This window comes from Microcaecilia unicolor, chromosome 6 (genome assembly GCF_901765095.1).
Source record: "Microcaecilia unicolor chromosome 6, aMicUni1.1, whole genome shotgun sequence".
Lineage (NCBI taxonomy): Eukaryota > Metazoa > Chordata > Amphibia > Gymnophiona > Siphonopidae > Microcaecilia > Microcaecilia unicolor.
The window spans coordinates 317,973,487-317,991,245 of NC_044036.1; the positions used below are offsets into that span (position 1 = coordinate 317,973,487).

Here is a 17,759-nt window from a genome sequence, read left to right on the forward strand (position 1 = left end):
ACCTTCAAAGGAGTTCTAAGGCTGGGATATGCCATAAAACTAAGTAGCCATAGACACAAAAGAGAGGGTAAAACAGCATACAAAATAATACAGAAACAAGCAACACTGGGCCTTCAGGATTGAGATGATCAAAGTCTCTTGTTCATTAATTGACGGATAGACCTGACACAGGCCGTGTTTTGGCGCACTGGTGCCTGCCTCAGGGGTCAGCTAATCCTGATCAAAAAATTGTAGGTGGTACTGTCGCAGTGTAGCACCTTTGATATGGAATAGAATCTCAGTTGCTCCAAGAGCGTAATCAGCACGGACAACGCTGTCAGCCTAAAAAACCCCGCCAAATTTGGCGGTTTTTAAGGCTGACAGCGTTGTCCATGCTGATTACGCTCTCGGAGCAAGTGAGATTCTATTTCATATCAAAGGTGCTACACTGTGACAGTACCACCTACAATTTTCTGATCAGGATTAGCTGTCCCTTGAGGCAGGTGCCAGTGCGCCAAAACACGGCCCGTTTCGGGTCTATCCGTCAATTAATAAACAAGAGACTTTGATCATCTCAATCCTGAGGGCTCAGTGTTGCTTTTTTGTTTCTATAAAACTAAGTAGCAACAGAGGAGTGTGATCAACAAGACTCTTTCACAAAGCCAAAGAGAGACAGTTTGGAAAAATATCCTTTAATTGCAAATAAAATGGGACTTGACATGGCACTGTGTTGTGGAGGCAAAGCCTGCCTCAGTCTGTGTAGAATGGTCGCTTGAGTATAAAACCGGAGATGATGCATAGAAGAACATGCCAAACCAAGTCTGTAGAAAGACTGGTGGATGTAAATGATGCAGTGTAGAAAAGATGACTGGCGTTTACCTACTGTTCATTATCTAAACAGAGTTCTGCTATGACAGGCATTGTTGCCAAACACGGTGCTGTGTTGAGTCCCATTTTATTTACAATAAAAGGATATTTTTCCACACTACGTCTCCTTGGCTTTTTGGAAGAGTCCTATTGATCACGCTACTCCTCTGTTGCATTATTCCTCTCACAGCGGATCCAGTTTCTCCACCTTGGTAGTTGACTTTTATAAAACTAGTACATTAAAACAAATCTTCGTGCAAGATTAAGCTGTGGATTTTGTTGAAGGATGTGGTCAAGGCAGTCAGCATAGCTGTGTTGAACGGGTTTAAATGCTTTCTACTAATCAAATCTTGTATAATGCTAATATCCCCTTTTCAGGTTTCGGTGTGGTTTGCATTCTAGGTGAGACAAAAGCTGATAATATTAGTGTGAGGTATGAAAAAATTAGAGACCATTGGTGTAATGCATGAAACCAAAAACATAGGAAAGGATAATGGATGATACTAGATTATCTAGTGTGCTCATAATTTTACATGCATGACCAGAGAACATAAGATACAGGTTAAATAATTAAAAAAGATATTGCAAAAGCAATTCACTAAAGTGGTATTGTAAACAGTAAGGACAATGTTATCAAAAGGTTTTCTTTGTGTAGCCAATAAGTATATAATACAATACAGCCTTGTTTCTTAAATTAGGATAATCTTAACTTCAAAGACTTCCTACTGGTGATGTTTCAAAGCAGTCAACTGTACTAACCTTATTTTTGTTTTATGAAAGTTTTGTACTAAAAGCTTTTGCTATATTGACAGGTGTATTATTATGCAGAGTTATATGTGAAACCTGAATTCATTGTGTTAAGGGTAGTGCAGTTGATTACACTGGCCCCTTTTTATTAGTAATAAAGGGTGAGATGCTCAAAGCTAACCAAGCTTGCAGTGCATAGTTTAGACTGGTTTTAGCTAGTCTAAATTAAACATTATTTTGCAGACATCTTACTGTACACCACCTTGAGTGAATTCCTTCAAAAAGGCAGTAAATCTAATAAATAAAAACAATGTACATAGGTTTTTGGCTACTGCTTTACTGTGTATGGAAGCAGTGACCAAAATTCCAATGGTAATGAGCTCAGTAGCAGACTTCCTCCAATGCACAGAAAACTGACTCACAAACCCCCCTAATGACTGGAAACTAGCAAGAGCTCTTGAGCTGTCATTAGGATCTAGTAGTAACTTTCCTGTCACTGCCTGAGCACTGATTGGCAGGCTGTACCCCCCCCCCCCCCCCCAAACACATACCCAAAAAATCTCGGGGGGGGGGGGGTTCTAGTGGACTCCTAACTTCCCTTAAAAAAAAAATCCCTGGTGCTACTTAAGTGCATCCCAGGATGCACTGGGAGGGGGTGCTGCTATTTTGAAGAGTGGGCCCAGGGCCAGGAGGGAGTAGGCAAGTGCTAACTGGGGTGTTGGGCTCAGCCTAGCTAGATCATTAAGCTGCCTTTTTTTGTGAGGGGGGTTCTACTAACTAGCAGGGAATTAAGTGCATTGGAAGGCCTGCACCCTGTGTTCAAACATGAGCTGTGTCAGGAACGTTGGGACACTTTACCGACCAATGCTCAACACCAAGCATGCATATACCTTGCATGTAGTTTTATGTTGGTTGATAAAACGATATGTTTCAGCTGCTGTTTTCCAATGCTGTAAGGAACAGTGCCTGGGTTCTGTGTATCTCCCCCTTACTAAAGGTGGGGGTACCACCTTGCCACATTTTGAAATGTCATGTAGGGCCAGCCTGTGTGCTAGGCAGACTACATAGCTACCTAGTGTAGCATAATTTAGGGATGGCACCAGCACTTGATCTCCATCATACCTTTTCTCCATACCGAGGTAGTCATTACCTCCCTTCTGCTGGGGAAGCAGTGCAATAGTTGGTGTCTACGGAAGACTTTAGATTGTAAGCTCCTTTGAGCAGGGACTGCCCTTCTTTGTTAAACTGTACAGCGCTGCGTAACCCTAGTAGCACTTTAGAAATGTTAAGTAGTAGCACAGCTGGTATCTGCATGTGTTCAAGCCCTCTTCGCTTTCGTAAGTCTGGTCCTGGAGTAAACCTCTTGCCAGTCAGGTTTTTGGGATATCCACAATGAATGTGCACCAAAGAGACTTGCATTTGATGGAGGCAGTGTATGTAAATCACATATGCATATTCATTGTGACGAGCTTGAAAACAGGACTGGCAAGGAGCAGTGCAGGGCTGGAGTTCGGAAATGCTGGTTTAATGGATAGGAGACAGTGTTATGTGATAAGGCAGTAGTGCCATCTTGATTCACTGAAAAGAAAGCAAACTACTGGCCCATGACAAACACCTTGAGAGTCCTAATTTCTAATATGTGTTTATTGTTTTGGGTGACTTAATATGGTGGCACTGTAATGCATCTCCTATAGCTGACTGCTGTGTTGTCAACCCTAGAGAAATGCTATATTCCCCACTGTGGTGTGAAGCATTGTGCCAAACAATGTATTGCTGCTCCCTGAAAATGATGCAAGAGCTTGCGTCATAGTGGGAATCTTCAGCATCTACCAACAGGCTGCTATGATGGTAACCTTGTGCTGACCCTGTGGAGGAGTAGCCTAATAGTTAATGCAGCAGCCTGAGAACCAGGGGAGATGGGTGAAATTCTCACTGTAACTCCTGCCTGGACAGTCCCTCAATCTTCCATTGCTCTAGGTACAAAATAGATACCTGTATATAATAGGTGAATCATTGATTCTAACCAGAGGAAGGCAGTATATCAACTTTTAACCCCTTTCCCCATGCTACCATGGAGTTTTTGAAGTAAGTTAAGACAGCCCTGTTTTAAGAGGCAAGGCATTATTATATATGTGATGTGACTGGGCAAGTCACTTAACCCTCCATTGCCCCATGTAAGCCGCATTGAGCCTGCCGTGAGTGGGAAAGTGCGGGGTACAAATGTAATAAAAAAAATAGAGAGCTGTTACTTAATCCAACCAAACCAATGTGGGAAAAATATGCAAAAGCTGTAGTAAATAGATGGAAAGGTGAAATAGCAGTAGCAAAAATGGCTTGTTCTGTAATGTTCTTAGATAGGAAAAAAGTGTTTATGTGAACCTGTGTGTACCTCCTTCTGAAGCAGACCATATTGGTAGTAGTGCTAGCATTTCAGTAAGTGTGATTCTGGAGTGTAATAGTAGTGCTGAACCAGGGAAGCCAGGGTTCAAAGCCTAGTGTGGCTCTGTGTGAACTCTCAATTGCCTCAGGTACAAGGTTAGGGGCTGATGTTCAAAGCTGTGTGCAAAAGCTATGTACAGAGGCCGGGCCAGCCTGCCCTCTCTGACTTTGTGGGCTGTGAGAGAGCCCAGTTGCTGCCTCTGTGGGCTGTGAAGAGAGTGCAGGCTTCCCAGCATGCCTTTATGATCAGCAGCTTTTAACTCCTAACCCTTATTCACTTGTTCAGAACCCTTATTTTTATCAGCCTTACTTTAATATCCCCTTATCTCTTGTTTGTCCTGTTTCTTTGTCCAAATTAGATTGTAAGCTCTGTCGAGCAGGGACTGTGTCTTCATGTTCAAGTGTACAGCGCTGCGTACGTCTAGTAGCGCTTTAGAACTGATAAGTAAGTAGTCGTAGTGCTCATGATGCAATACAAAAAAAAATAGCAAAGATGCTCAAAGCTAATCATATTCAAATGTTATCTGTGGCTACATTGTACTAGTACAGTGGGGGAGGAACTTGCTTGGCCCATGTGCATAAAGTTTTTTTTAGGAAAAGTGTAGCTCTTGTGAATGTGCCCAGATGAAATCAGTATACATTGCATTTTTTTTTAAATCTTAACTGCCTAAATATGAGCTGCACACATATGACTAGTACATGGAATTTTCACAGAGTTCATAAGTAGGTGTAGAAGAACAGGTGTGGCTATGTGCCTACTTTTACTGTTGGTTTTGTTCGGACTAAAAAGCTACATGTGGGGAATCCTGCAGGTATGGCAGAAGTTGCCATGGGCTTCCTGCACCTGTGTAGTCAAAATCTCTGGTGACTTCAGAATGAAGCTTGGAATGCCCAGGCAGGCGGTTGGAGCATCAGACTGAGGCTTGGAACATTTGTTGAATAGTGAATATCATTTATTTATTTTATTTATTTGTAACATTTGTATCCCACATTTTCCCACCTATTTGCAGGCTCAATGTGGCTTACATTTGCTGTAATGGCGGTTGCCATTTCCAGGTCATGGAATTACAAGTGGTATTGCATTAAGGTGCATACATATATGGTAGCATACATGGAATTATAACATACATCATCAAAAGAAAACCGCTGGAGGCTGTTGGGCTTGGGAGAAAACGGAGGACTGCCATCAAATAATAGCGTTGACTCCTGGAGATGGGAATGGTTGAAATTTCTGTCCCTGTGCAACTTGAGTTCGGACATGTGCATATTTGCAATTTCCCATCTATCTTTAAAACAAACGTGGACAAAGGGGACCGGTTGATATTGTGTATCTGGATTTTCAAAAGGCGTTTGACAGGGTACCTCATGAAAGGCTACAGAGGAAATTGGAGAGTCATGGGATAGGAGGGTGACGAAGCCAATGAATTCTCAGTAACTTTGACACTGACATTATTTAGTTTTATATTTATTAGTCAAGTTGTACAAAATTACAGAGCACATCCAAGGACATGGATAACTGAGACCAAGTCAGCATGGCTTTTGTGTGGGGAAATCTTGCCTGACCAATTTACTTCAATTCTTTGAAGGAGTAAACAAACATGTGGACAAAGGGGAGCCGGTTGATATTGTGTATCTGGATTTTCAAAAGGCGTTTGACAAGGTACCTCATGAAAGGCTACAGAGGAAATTGGAGGGTCATGGGATTAAATTTGCTGATGACACAAATTTATTAAAAGTCGTTAACTCGCAACAGGATTGTGAAAAATTACAGAAGGACCTTACGAGACTGGGCGGCTAGATGGCAGATGACGTTTAATGTGAGCAAGTGCAAGGTGATGCATGTGGGGAAAACGCGAATTATAGCTACGTCATGCAAGGTTCCACGTTGGGAGTTACGGACCAGGAAAGGGATCTGGGTGTCGTCGATAATACACTGAAACCTGCTCAGTGTGCTGCTGCGGCTCGGAAAGCGAATAGAATGTTGGGTATTATTAGGAAAGGTATGGAAAACAGGTGTGAGGATGTTATAATGCCGTTATATCGTTCCATGGTGCGACCGCACCTTGAGTATTGTGTTTAATTCTGGTCGCCACATCTCAAGAAAAATATAGTGGAATTGGAAAAGGTGCAGCGAAGGGCGACTAAAATGATAGCGGGGATGGGAGGACTTCCCTATGAAGAAAGACTAAGGAGGCTAGGGCTTTTCAGCCTGGAGAAGAGACGGCTGAGGGGAGACATGATTGAGGTATATAAAATAATGAGTGGAGTGGAACTGTATGTGAACTTTCCAAAAATACTAGGACTAGGGGGCATGCGATGAAACTACAGTGTAGTAAATTTAAAACAAATCTGAGAGAATTTTTCTTCACCCAACGCGTAATTAAACTCTGGAATTCGTTGCCGGAGAATGTGGTGAAGGCGGTTAGCTTGGCAGAGTTTAAAAAGGGGTTAGACGGTTTCCTAAAGGCCAAGTCCATAAACCACTATTAAATGGACTTGGGGAAAAATCCACAATTCCAGGAATAACATGTATAGAATGTTTGTATGTTTGGGAAGCTTGTCAGGTGCCCTTGGCCTGGATTGGCCGCTGTCATGGACAGGCTGCTGGGCTCAATGGACCCTTGGTCTTTTCCCAGTGTGGCATTACTTATGTACTTATGAGGTATATAAAATACTGAGTGGAGTGGAACAGGTGGATGTGAAGCGTCTGTTCACGCTTTCCAAAAATAATAGGACTAGGGGGCATGTGATGAAACTAGAGTGTAGTAAATTTAAAACAAATCGGAGAAAAGTTTTCTTCTCCCAACGCATAATTAAACTCTGGAATTCGTTGCTGGAGAATGTGGTGAAGGCGGTTAGCTTAGTAGATTTTAAAAGGGGGTTAGACAGTTTCCTAAAGGCCAAGTCCATAAACCACTACTAAATGGACTTGGGAAAAATCCACAATTCCAGGAATAACATGTATATAATGTTTGTACGTTTGGGAAGCTTGTCAGGTGCCCTTGGCCTGGATTGGCTGCTGTGGTGGACAGGCTGCTGGGCTCAATGGACCCTTGGTCTTTTCCCAGTGTGGCATTACTTATGTACTTATGTAAAACTTGCAGGAGACTTCTGCTTGTGAAAGAAAACAAAAAACTGGTAATTTACCCTGAGAAATGGCCACATTCTCATCGTGACCTGGGTGTTGCAGTGTGAAGGAATGCTTACTGACATCATTAACACCCACCCACACTCTAGTCCTCTGAGCATTGACTGTAATAATGTGTGTGTGCAAACCTGTTGTTAACTGCACTTTTGCGGTAGCTTTGAGTATCAGTCCCTTACATTGTACCCCTTCAGAGAAAACCCATGTGAAAAACATGTGAGCTAAATCCAAATCTTTAACACAAAACCCCTGTATTAGTAATGAACCATCATTAGCGTTTGGGTTACTTTAAATCAAACAAAAAAAAAATACACTTAGTTTCTTATGGGTAAGCGTTTTTGATCAAGGTTGTATGAATTAACCACATCAGGAGGAGTAACGTCAGAAACATGCTTAGCAATTTCCACGCAACTGAAACTTATTTACCCTCTTTTGCTGAACTATTATAGCAACATCAAACCGATCAGAAGAAACCCCAGCAATCATAGTGATGCAGACGCAAAACAGCCAATCACAACTGTAGTCTAATAATCGAAGGCGGGGATTTATCCTACGTTTTCTGTCTTTACTGACTGTAGTCCAAACCAATACGTAGCAGGCTTGGAACACAATAGCCAATGACATACCATGCCATCCTTTGAAAAACAAGTCCTCCAATAAGAACATACTAGAGGCGGGTATTCTGAGATACGAGAGCTCAGAGCTTTGGTCCCGGCGGAGTTCTAGTTCGCATAGTGGTTGCCGGTATTGCAGTGTTGGGGTTCTGTATGCGATTTTGATTGTGGACTAGCTTGTTGTTTTGCTTAATACTTTTATTTCTGTAGTGTAAGTTCAGGTTGGTTCGCTGTTAACTATGACCACCACCACCACGTTTCAAGGCATGAATCCTGAGGGGAAGAGTAGCTCCCGGTAAGTCTGATGAAAGCTTGGGATGCATTGCTGATGATGCAGTAGTTCCTGGGAGGAGGCGGGTGGTGGCCCTTTTATTGTCTGGAATTGGTTGAGTCCCCCTCCCCCCATCTATTCCGGTGTTGTTGTAGTGCTGCTGCTATTCTCTAGTGTGGAGCGTATAGGGTGTGTTCCGTTCCCCCCTCTCCTTCCTTTGTTCCACCGGAGGGGGGACTTTCCTTATCTAGGGTTTGGAATGGGATTTCGCCCTTAGTCGCTCTCTCACTCACTACTACCTCACTAATAATAGCCACAGCTGGAAGATCAGCTGGTGTGGTGGAGCTGCTCTTTTGTCGTCCTTTCTGGGTTCGGGAAAAACGTGCATCTTGTGGACCCCGCAGATTCACGTTTTACTCGAACTTGTTCCCTCTCTTTGAAGTATTGCATACCCCCCCCCCCCCCCCCCCCCCCACGATCGCGGCTTCTTATATATGGGTCTCGGTCTAATCTATCCCTGCTTGTGTGCCTCGTCTCATCTGGGGTGATGAGCTACGCCTTTTGCTTTTTACTAATCCTTGAGGCTTTGTCATGTCTTACCAGTATTTCCTCCTAGTTTTTAAATTTTGGGGAGAATAGTTACACAGCTTTTAAGATTTTTTAAAAAATGCAATATTTGATGTAATCGCAGAAAAATGTGCACCGGTCTGATACGGAAAATCTGATTTAGATTTGGATCCGTGACAAGGGGAAGTGGAGAGGAGGAAGTGTTAACACTAGGGTTATAGAGAGATGATCTAGTATTACTGTGTACTCCGTATTCCCTGGGATTTTTGTCTTCCCTCCTCCCTGCATCAGCCCCGCAGCTTCCCGTCTTTGTTCTGATCCACCCCCAGGCTTTCGTCGATTCAGTTGGTCTGTGCAAAAGGGAAGACTTTCTAGTCTAAATAGTGTCAGACTAAATGTACTAGGAATAGGATTTGCTTACTGCTTTGGTGTGCTGTGTACAGAATCGTTGACGCCCCTCTTGGCCTTTGGTCCTGGAGGTGGTGACTAACGTTTTGAGAGCTGGGTGGGGCTGAATTCGGCTTAATAGGATTCTTGTGGTGTGTCTGCTTCCCTGGACGTGGCGGGCGGGTCAGATGCCAGTTGAGTTCTCCAATGGATCGGCTTAGGTTTCCCTGCATGCTTGCAAACTGCTTGTTTCTAATATGCCAGAACTGTAGTGTTGCCAGAGGTCCCAAGCCGGCGAGAGTAAGGAGCCATTTTGTGGGTATTTTTGAAAGATGGCCATGAAATTACTGCAGCTGTTTAGTGCAGGATGTTGGCATGCATTCTGTCTATTAGTCCAGGATACACTTTAAAACTCAAGTATAGTTGCTATAATTGTACATATGTCTGTTTCTTTTTCTTAGAAAAAATAAAAATGCCATGGAATAGTTAAAAAAACAACACACACACAAAATACTATACAAATGAAAGCTTCCCTGTAGGTTTATAGTATTACTAATAGCTTGCATAATTATGGTTCTCTGATTTGGGGGCTGGATGGTGATTAGGTGGCTCCTGAAAATAACAGGTGGTCTTAAACTTTGTTCAGTATAACAGTATATGGACAGGTAGCCTTCCTTGCCAATGCAGTGGAGCAGCTTTATTATAAGTTAGTCAAGACACAGATAAAGATGTAGTGATAAATCCTAAAGCCCCAAAAGTTTCTGTTTATCTTGAGGGGGGGGGGGGGGAATCTAGTTCCATTACCTAAGCTTCGTACTATTCCAGAATCTGTGGGATAGTTGTCCACCAACCAGCAGGTAGAGATAAAAGGCTGACATTTTTTTTTTTTTTAATTTTAAATTGTTTTTTCAGTTTTGGCCAAGGCCAGCCCGAAACTATAGCCAAACTGTTATCACCTGGTTTCGGTCAAAACTGAAAACTAGATTGGTTCATATTCGCATAACCAGTGAGGCCCAGGTGTCTGTCAGACCTAAACCCACAGGTGATACCTTCCAGACCCAGAACTGCAAGCACAGCCAGACAACTGGGAGAGATACTTTAACAAAGACTTCTCAATAGAGAATGACACGGGGACACACAGTAACTATGGGGATGGGGATAAAGTTTGTTCCGGTGTCACTTTCTACTTTGAAGCCTGTTAATGAACTGGACTGTTATTTGTTTGATGCAGACGACAGTATTTTTACTTGTTGGAAAAACAAGCAGACATGCTGGCCATAGCTAGCAAATTTTGCATGGGTGATCCTGTATATCCTGCTAACAGCACATCTTCTAAGAAGACATCTTCTGTTGTAGGAGGGACTGTGCAAGACAGGAGCGCTAGACTGAATCCTGAGATTGTTGATGACTTCCACAGATTTAAAAAAAATCGTAACAGTGCTTTGTAGGGCATATTTCTCCTCTAGGGCATGCAGAATGGGTTGTACTTTGTAAGCCTGGACAATTTAGCAGGGTGGATTAGGATTCCTTGGGGTAGTAGAAGCCAGCTATTGTTGGGGGTGGTGATGAGAGGGTTATTAAAGCTGCTATTTGTTGCTTTTTCTATTTGTAATTTATACACAACAGTTGCACAGTATACTCCTTTTTATAATTTAATAAAAAGATTTAAATATAAAATTGTATGTGTTTGAGGTTTCTGCAGATGAGAACAGAGCCCATGGGGATGGGACGGGGTGGGGACGGAGACGGGGCCTGTGGGGATGGGGACAGGGACAAATGTCCCCGTGTCATTCTCTGCTTATCAACAAGTCTAGCACATCTAGGTTCCAAGTAGGTGCAGATGTAGTTAACTATCCTCTGAGACATGATGCACAATCCAGAATAAGAGAACATTTGTTACTGAATGCAAGGACTATATGCTCTGAAAAATTGCAATCAAGAGCAATACATTTCTCAAATTATTTTCTAATAAACTTAATTTCATTGTAATATTTCTCTATTTGTTGCATTTGTACCCCACCTTCTCCCACCTCTTTGCAGGCTCAAAGTGGCTTACAATACATCATGAGTAGTGGAAGAATATTGTAAATAGACATTTAGTATTACAGAGTCTTGGTTAGAATGATGAGAATTTAAACAGAGTTATAATATACAAGCAGATATAGTGAGACAGTTCTACTAACACTGTAAGGTGACCAGTACTTGCACTTGAAAACAATGGCTGCAGGTTGCTTTCTCAGAGTCCAGCTTCCTCACACCACACGTTTGATTAAATGTTGCATCTTCATCATAGCCAACAAAGCCTGGAAATTCGTTAGAATCACTCACATAGCTGATTCAGAATATATATATAATAAAAGACCATATAACCTCTGAGCAAAATAGCCTCCGCACAAATGGACCTCTGCTAATGAAAACTAAAAGCCATGGTGCTTTTACAAGGCTGAATTTGTGGTCGCATTTGGAGTGAAGGCTAATTCCTAAGGAGCTTTTCCCAAATTTACAGACATTTATTTGGAGTACTCTGGTTACCATATAAGATCGTAACTGCATTACTTGTAATTGCAGTGTACACATGCACAAAAATAGACTAGTGCCTACCCCTGGACCAACTTACAATCCCTGGCGGTCTAGTGGTGTAGTCAGGGCAGAAGTGATCTTCAGTCACACTTGTCCAGCTCTACTTTCAAAATGGCTGCTGTGACCTCTTGGGCAGAGATTGACATCGAGTGGCAGAGACAGCGTGGGCAGGAGCGACTGGGCATCACTCCTGCTATGACTGCACCCCTAGACTAAGGATTGTAAAATAGGCTCAAGGGGAGCACCTAAAGGTGGGAGAGGGCAATTCTTGTTTGAGGGAGGGAGACAGGCGGGACAAAACCAAATTTTTTTGCTTCCAGTTATGGCTGAAACTGAAACCATGGCCATAGTCTTTCAGTTGAAACTAGACAGAAGGATTTCGGGCCAACTGAGTTGTGACACATCTCTTTTGGTATCTTCCAGCTCCTCAGTATTTTCTATCTACAGCAGGTGAATGGACACACTTTTCAGCCTCTTGAGACTCAAGCCACCCACAAAGCTGAACTGGGAACCAACTGGACCAGGAGCAAATCACTCAGAACCAGAGTCACATCTGGAAGGTCTTGAGATTCCTGTCTCTAGTGCCCTGCAAATTTACTTCTTTCTTTCCTCCCTTCACTTCTCCTCTGTTTCATGTGGAGCTCTCCTTTTCTAGCACAACCTTTATATTAAAGAAGAAAAAAAAGTTTACTGGAGACTGTGGGACAGAGTATCGGTCCTGACTTTTTCTCATCTGGGGTAAGACTGGCGACTGTGAGCTTAGGAGGAGCAGCTGGCAGTAGTAAGTTGAATAAAGTTTGACTTGGAGCTGGGGTAAGACTGGTGGCGATTGTGAGCTTGGGGGGAGCAGCTGGCAGTGGTAAGTCTCAATAAAGTTTGACTCGGAACTGCGTAGAGGGCTGCAAGTTCTTGGTGCAGGGGAGGAATCTGGACTCGTCGTTTGGACTGTGCTGTGCTTGTGCCATTTGGCAACTCCCAGGGAGACGCTGGTTTTCCTGCTGAGGGATCCACTGGCCGGCATTGGGGCATTACAGTGTGTGCAAGCCGGGAATTCTGTGGGGTGTGGGGGAAATGGCACATCTTCGGATTTGGTACTGCATCTTTGAATATGCTGGGGACTTCGGGCTCTCGAGCAGGGCTGGTGTGCAGTTTGATGCAGGAGAGCATGGGAATGGGGGGGGGGGGGGGGGGGGAGAAGCAACTGGCAGTGAGGAATAGCCTTTGTCTGATTCACCATTTTATAGCCTCAGGGCCTGATGGAGCATTCATCTGCATTGGGATCTTTTCGCCGGAGTTTGTATTGCTCTTACATTAAGCCTATTTACTGAAGCAGGGACAGTCGAGAGTTGCTTCAGTGTCTCACCTTTCTGCCCCTCTAGCTCCTATTTTAGCCTCATCTGCCCACTCTTGGAGGTCTGTCTCTGCTCCTCCCTCCTTATCTGACGTGTCCTCAATCTATTCAGAGGAGGCATCATTGGAGATAACATTGGGGGATAACATGAAAGTACGGAGCAGCGCGTACTTTTTTTTTTAAATATTAAAGAACGTGGCAGTCCTTTCCATTGAGGAGCCTTCTGCTTCATTGTCAGGAGTTCCATTTTCATCAATCATGAGGGGGCTTAGTGGTCCTCCTTAGGATGCATCCAGATATTCAAGATCTGATTACAGCAAAATGGGAAGAGCCATGGCTCACCTCTACCCTTTGGTTTCAGAGGAGAGAGAAATTGCAGCTTCCCAGGGTGGATTATTTTGTTACGGCGGTGATTAAGAAGACCATCTTTCCATTGGAAGGGGGCATTGCCCTAAATGACCTAAAGCAGGGGTAGGCAACTCTGGTCCTCGAGAGCCGCAGGCAGGTCAGGTTTTCAGGATATCCACAATGAATATGCAGGAGATAGATTTGCGTACTGTGGAGGCAGTGCTTGCAAATCTATCTCCTGCATAGTCATTGTGGATATCCTGAAAACCTGACCTGCCTATGGCTCTCGAGGACCGGAGTTGCCTACCCCTGACCTAAAGGATAAGAAGCTGAACCAAGTCTTTGAAGTGGCCTCTTGCCCTTCAGGCATGCTCTAGCCACAAACGAGCTACACACTGTCGTTTTGAAGTGGCGGCAGCAGCCTGCAACACCAGGCACCATAACACCCAGCTGGAAGTGGGGTCCGCTACTTGGCGGATCTGTTTGACTCATTACGGGTTATGGCCTATGGTATGGCTTTGGCTGTCATGGCATGTTGACAAATCTGGTTGCGGCATTAGGTAGCAGATGTAACATTAGTCTCGTCTAGTGCTGTTTCATGGCAAGTGGCTATTTGGAGAAGATCTTGGTTAACGAACCAAGCCATAGTGGTTGCCGGAGGAATTACCAAAAGCTTCCGGTCATCTGACTTCAGGGGGATTTTGAGACAACAGATGGCACCGGCCTGGTTGTCGGCAGTTTGGTCAGAAGTCCCGCTTTCAGGCACATCCATCTTCCTTTCATGACTGACAAGAAGGCCTCCTCTTAGTCGGCTAGAGTGCCCAGTGATTCTTGAGCTTCGCAATGATGCAAGGCTGGTCCACTCTTCTCATCCTCCAGTGGGAGGACATCTTTAGGAGTTTTTGGAGGTGTGGGCCAAAATCATGTTAGACCAGTGAGTTCTGAATATTCTTACAGAAGGTTACAAGTGAGAGTTCTCCTGCCTGGTTGCACCGCCTTGTTGAAATGGAATGTGGTTGAGGTGCGGGCCATTGTAGATTCCTTGCTGGTGCTTTTGGCCATTGTTCTAGTTCCTCAGGCTGACATATTCATCTACTTCTGTGTCCCAAACGAGGAAGGCATCTTTCGTCCAGCCTTAGATTTCAAAGGTTTAAACCACTGCCTCAGGATTGGTGTTGGGTTCTCTAAACATTCAGGTTGAAGCTTTGGTCTGTTTCAGGGGCCAACTAAAGTAAACATCTCTTTTGGCTCACCTGGATATCGTTCAGCTCTTGTAGAGAGCAGGTCACTTGCAGCTTTTGTTTTGTAGATTGTATGCCGTGTCCGAGTGGAACCTTAATTTAGTCCTTTGGGCTCATCAGAAGCCGCTTTCTGAGCCACTTCAGAAGGCCTCCTTGAAAGATAAATTTCATTGGACAACATTCTTGGTGGCTGTTGCGTCAGCATGTAGGGTTCCAGAGTTTTAGGCTCTCTTGTGATCCCTTTCTCCACTTTTCAGAGGTGGGCGTCTCCCTGTACATGGTTCCTTTTTTTTTTTTTTAACAGAATAGTATCAGCCTTTCAACCAAAATGTGGAGCTTCCATCCTTTTGCACAGATGAAGAGAAGACTCGGTAAGCTTTCTTGAAGCTTCTTGATGTGTGTAGATCCTTTATTAGATATCTGGAAGTCACAAATGAGTTTTGCAAATCGGACAGACTGTTTGCTTTTTAGTAAGCAGAGGTTTGGCTTCATGGCTTCCAAACCCACAATTGCTAGATGACTGAAGGAGACTCGCATCTGTTTACTTGCGGGGAAGCGGGCTCCTTAGGCCTTGTGGTTTCATTTTACCAAGTTGCAAAGCAACATCCTGGGTGGAGACTACTGTGCGGTCTGCGGCAGATATTTGCAAGGTGGCCGACATGGTTGCTGCATACCTTTTCCAAGCTCTACAGGGTGGACGTTGCAGCATGCTTGGAAGCCAGTTTTGGGGCTTTGGTCCTCAGGGCGGCGGCACTAGGATCCCACCCACTCTAAGAATTGGTTTTAAACATCCCACAGGTTCTGGAGCGAAAGCTGTGTAATGGAAGGAGAAATTAGGTCTTACCTGATGACGACAGTTTTTTTCCATTAGTCCTTCCCACTATTCCAGAAGCCTACCTGAGGTTTCTGAGATGTTTAGTCGGTGCAAAGTAATTGGTCAAGTAACGACTTGTCACCTTGTATAGTGTTCCCGCACTTATCTGCAAACTGTCCAGAGATGAGGTCCAAATGTGTTTGCTTAGTCTTGGGCTGGCGAGTTGTATTTATTCTAGGTTTATCCTTACTACTTGTAAATAGGAGCTGGACTGGATGTCAAGAGATCTCTGAGCTTATGTTAAATGGACCTCACGTCCGGACACCTCCTGTTCATCTGATTCCTAGACCAGAGAGTTCCACCTTGGGAGGGGGGAATTGGGGCTAAACTGTTATTAGCATTTGTTTCAATGCTTTACTCAATAGGGCTGGTTTATGGTTGTATTGTTCATTGACAATTTTGTATTATCGTATTATTTTTCAATGAAAAAAGAGATCTCTGAGCTAAGCTCTCTTGGCATCCAGGACTAATAGAAAGAATTATCAGGTAAGATCTAATGTCTCCCTACTAATGATTAAGCTGGATTTTTTTTCCCTTCCATCTGAGTAAAGGAAAGCTAGGATTAAAAGTGTAGGTTGTCAACAGTTGAAAACAAATTGAAAACCTAAATGCTATCAAATATCTTGGTACTTTGGTTTTGGAAGTATCCGTTGCTATTTCTGTCTGATCTTGTCTACCTAATTTGACTAGGATATGCGCTATCTTTCCAGAGTACTACGGCCTCCAGGTGGGGGTTCCAGCTTCACTCTTGGCACTGGGGAAACACCACAGCAGTCGGTGAGAAAGAATAGAATGGCTTCCAACATCTTTGGGCCCCCTGAAGACTCACTGTCGACAGCCTCTCATACTAATATACCAGGTACAGGCTTATGCCATTTTGAGTTCTTGGTTCCTGTAACTTGAACAAAAAGGATATATAGCTTAGTCACCCATAAGTCTTCTTGTGTGAAATGTATGAGCCCCTTAGTTGGCTTCTCCAGGAGGTGTTGGTTACCAAAACCTTTAACTGAATCTTTCCTATAAAGTCACGATAAACCTCTACGTTTTATATAAAAAAAGTTGGCCAAAATTCCTCATGTGCAATAGTTTTAGCTTTTGAAGACTTCCTGCGTGAAAAATCAGGTCTTGCCAAAATGCGCCAGTAGTTCAGGTTGAGGCATTGATTTGACTAGTACAAAACACAATCTCTTCAGCTATTTGTCAGTGTCCGGCCTCCTCTACTTAGTTCAAGAATAAATGGTCTGATGGTCTCCTTTAGTCTTTTGGTGGTAAAGGCAGTCTTGTTCATCTGTAAACTTCAAGAAGCAGACATGGAGGGGCATAATTGAACAAAAACGTCTATCTCCATGGGCATTTATCTCCGAGAACGGGTCCGTGAAGGGGCGGACAGAACCGTATTTTCGAAAAAAAAGACGTCCATGTTTTATTCGACAATTTGTGAGCTGGGCGTTTTTGTTTTTCAGTGATAATGGAACATGAAAGCGCCCAGCTCAAAAACGAATAAATCCAAGGCATTTGTTCGTGGGAGGGGCCAGGAGTCGTAGTGCACTGGTCCCCCTCACATGCCAGGACACCAACCGGGCACCCTAGGGGGCACTTTTACAAAAAAAAAAAAAAAAAAAGATAAAAAAGCTCCCAGGTGCATAGCACCCTTCCCTTGGGTGTTGAGCCCCCCAAATCCCCCTCAAGACCCACCGCCTACAAGTCTACACCATTACTATAGCCCTAAGGGGTGAAGGGGGGCACCTACATGTGGGTACAGTGGCTTTGGGGGGCGGTTTGGAGGGCTCCCATTTACCAGCACAGGTGGGGGGGGGGGGATGGGCCTGGGTCCACCTGCCTGAAGTCCACTGCACCCCCTAACAACTGCTCCAGTGACCTGCATACTGCTGCCAGGGAGGTGGGTATGACATTTGAGGGTGAAAATAAAAAGTTGTGAAACGGCATATTTTGTGGTGGGAGGGGGTTTGTGACCACTGGGGGAGTCAGGGGAGGTCATCCCCGATTCCCTCCAGTGGTCTTCTGGTCATTTAGGGCACTTTTTGGGGCCTTATTCGTGGAAAAACAGGGTCCAAGAAAAGTGCCCTAAATTCTCGCTAAAAACGCATATTTTTCTTCCATTATCGGCGAAAGGCGCCCATCTCTGATCGCCCGATAACCACGCCCCAGTTCCGCCTTCACCACGCCTTCGACACGCCCACATCAACTTTGTCCGCATCCGCGACGGAGTGCAGTTGAAAACGTCCAAATTCGGCTTTCGATTATAGCGCTTTATTCGTTTTTGTGAGATAAACGTCTATCTCCCGATTTGGGTCGCAATATAGGCGTTTTTCTTTTTCAATTATAAGC

General features: G+C 44.0%; 1 protein-coding gene across 2 annotated transcripts in view; it reads left to right on the forward strand.

The window, feature by feature from the left end:
• The first annotated feature begins 7,859 nt into the window (after positions 1–7,859).
• Positions 7,860–17,759, forward strand: part of JPT1 (Jupiter microtubule associated homolog 1) — a 30,304-nt gene continuing 20,404 nt past the window's right edge. For both annotated transcript variants that reach the window (XM_030208307.1, XM_030208309.1), the window contains exons 1-2: positions 7,860–8,086; positions 16,121–16,269. In XM_030208307.1, coding sequence (XP_030064167.1) covers positions 8,031–8,086; positions 16,121–16,269 — 205 coding nt within the window. In that variant the 5' untranslated portion in view covers positions 7,860–8,030. The remainder of the gene's footprint in view (positions 8,087–16,120; positions 16,270–17,759) is intronic.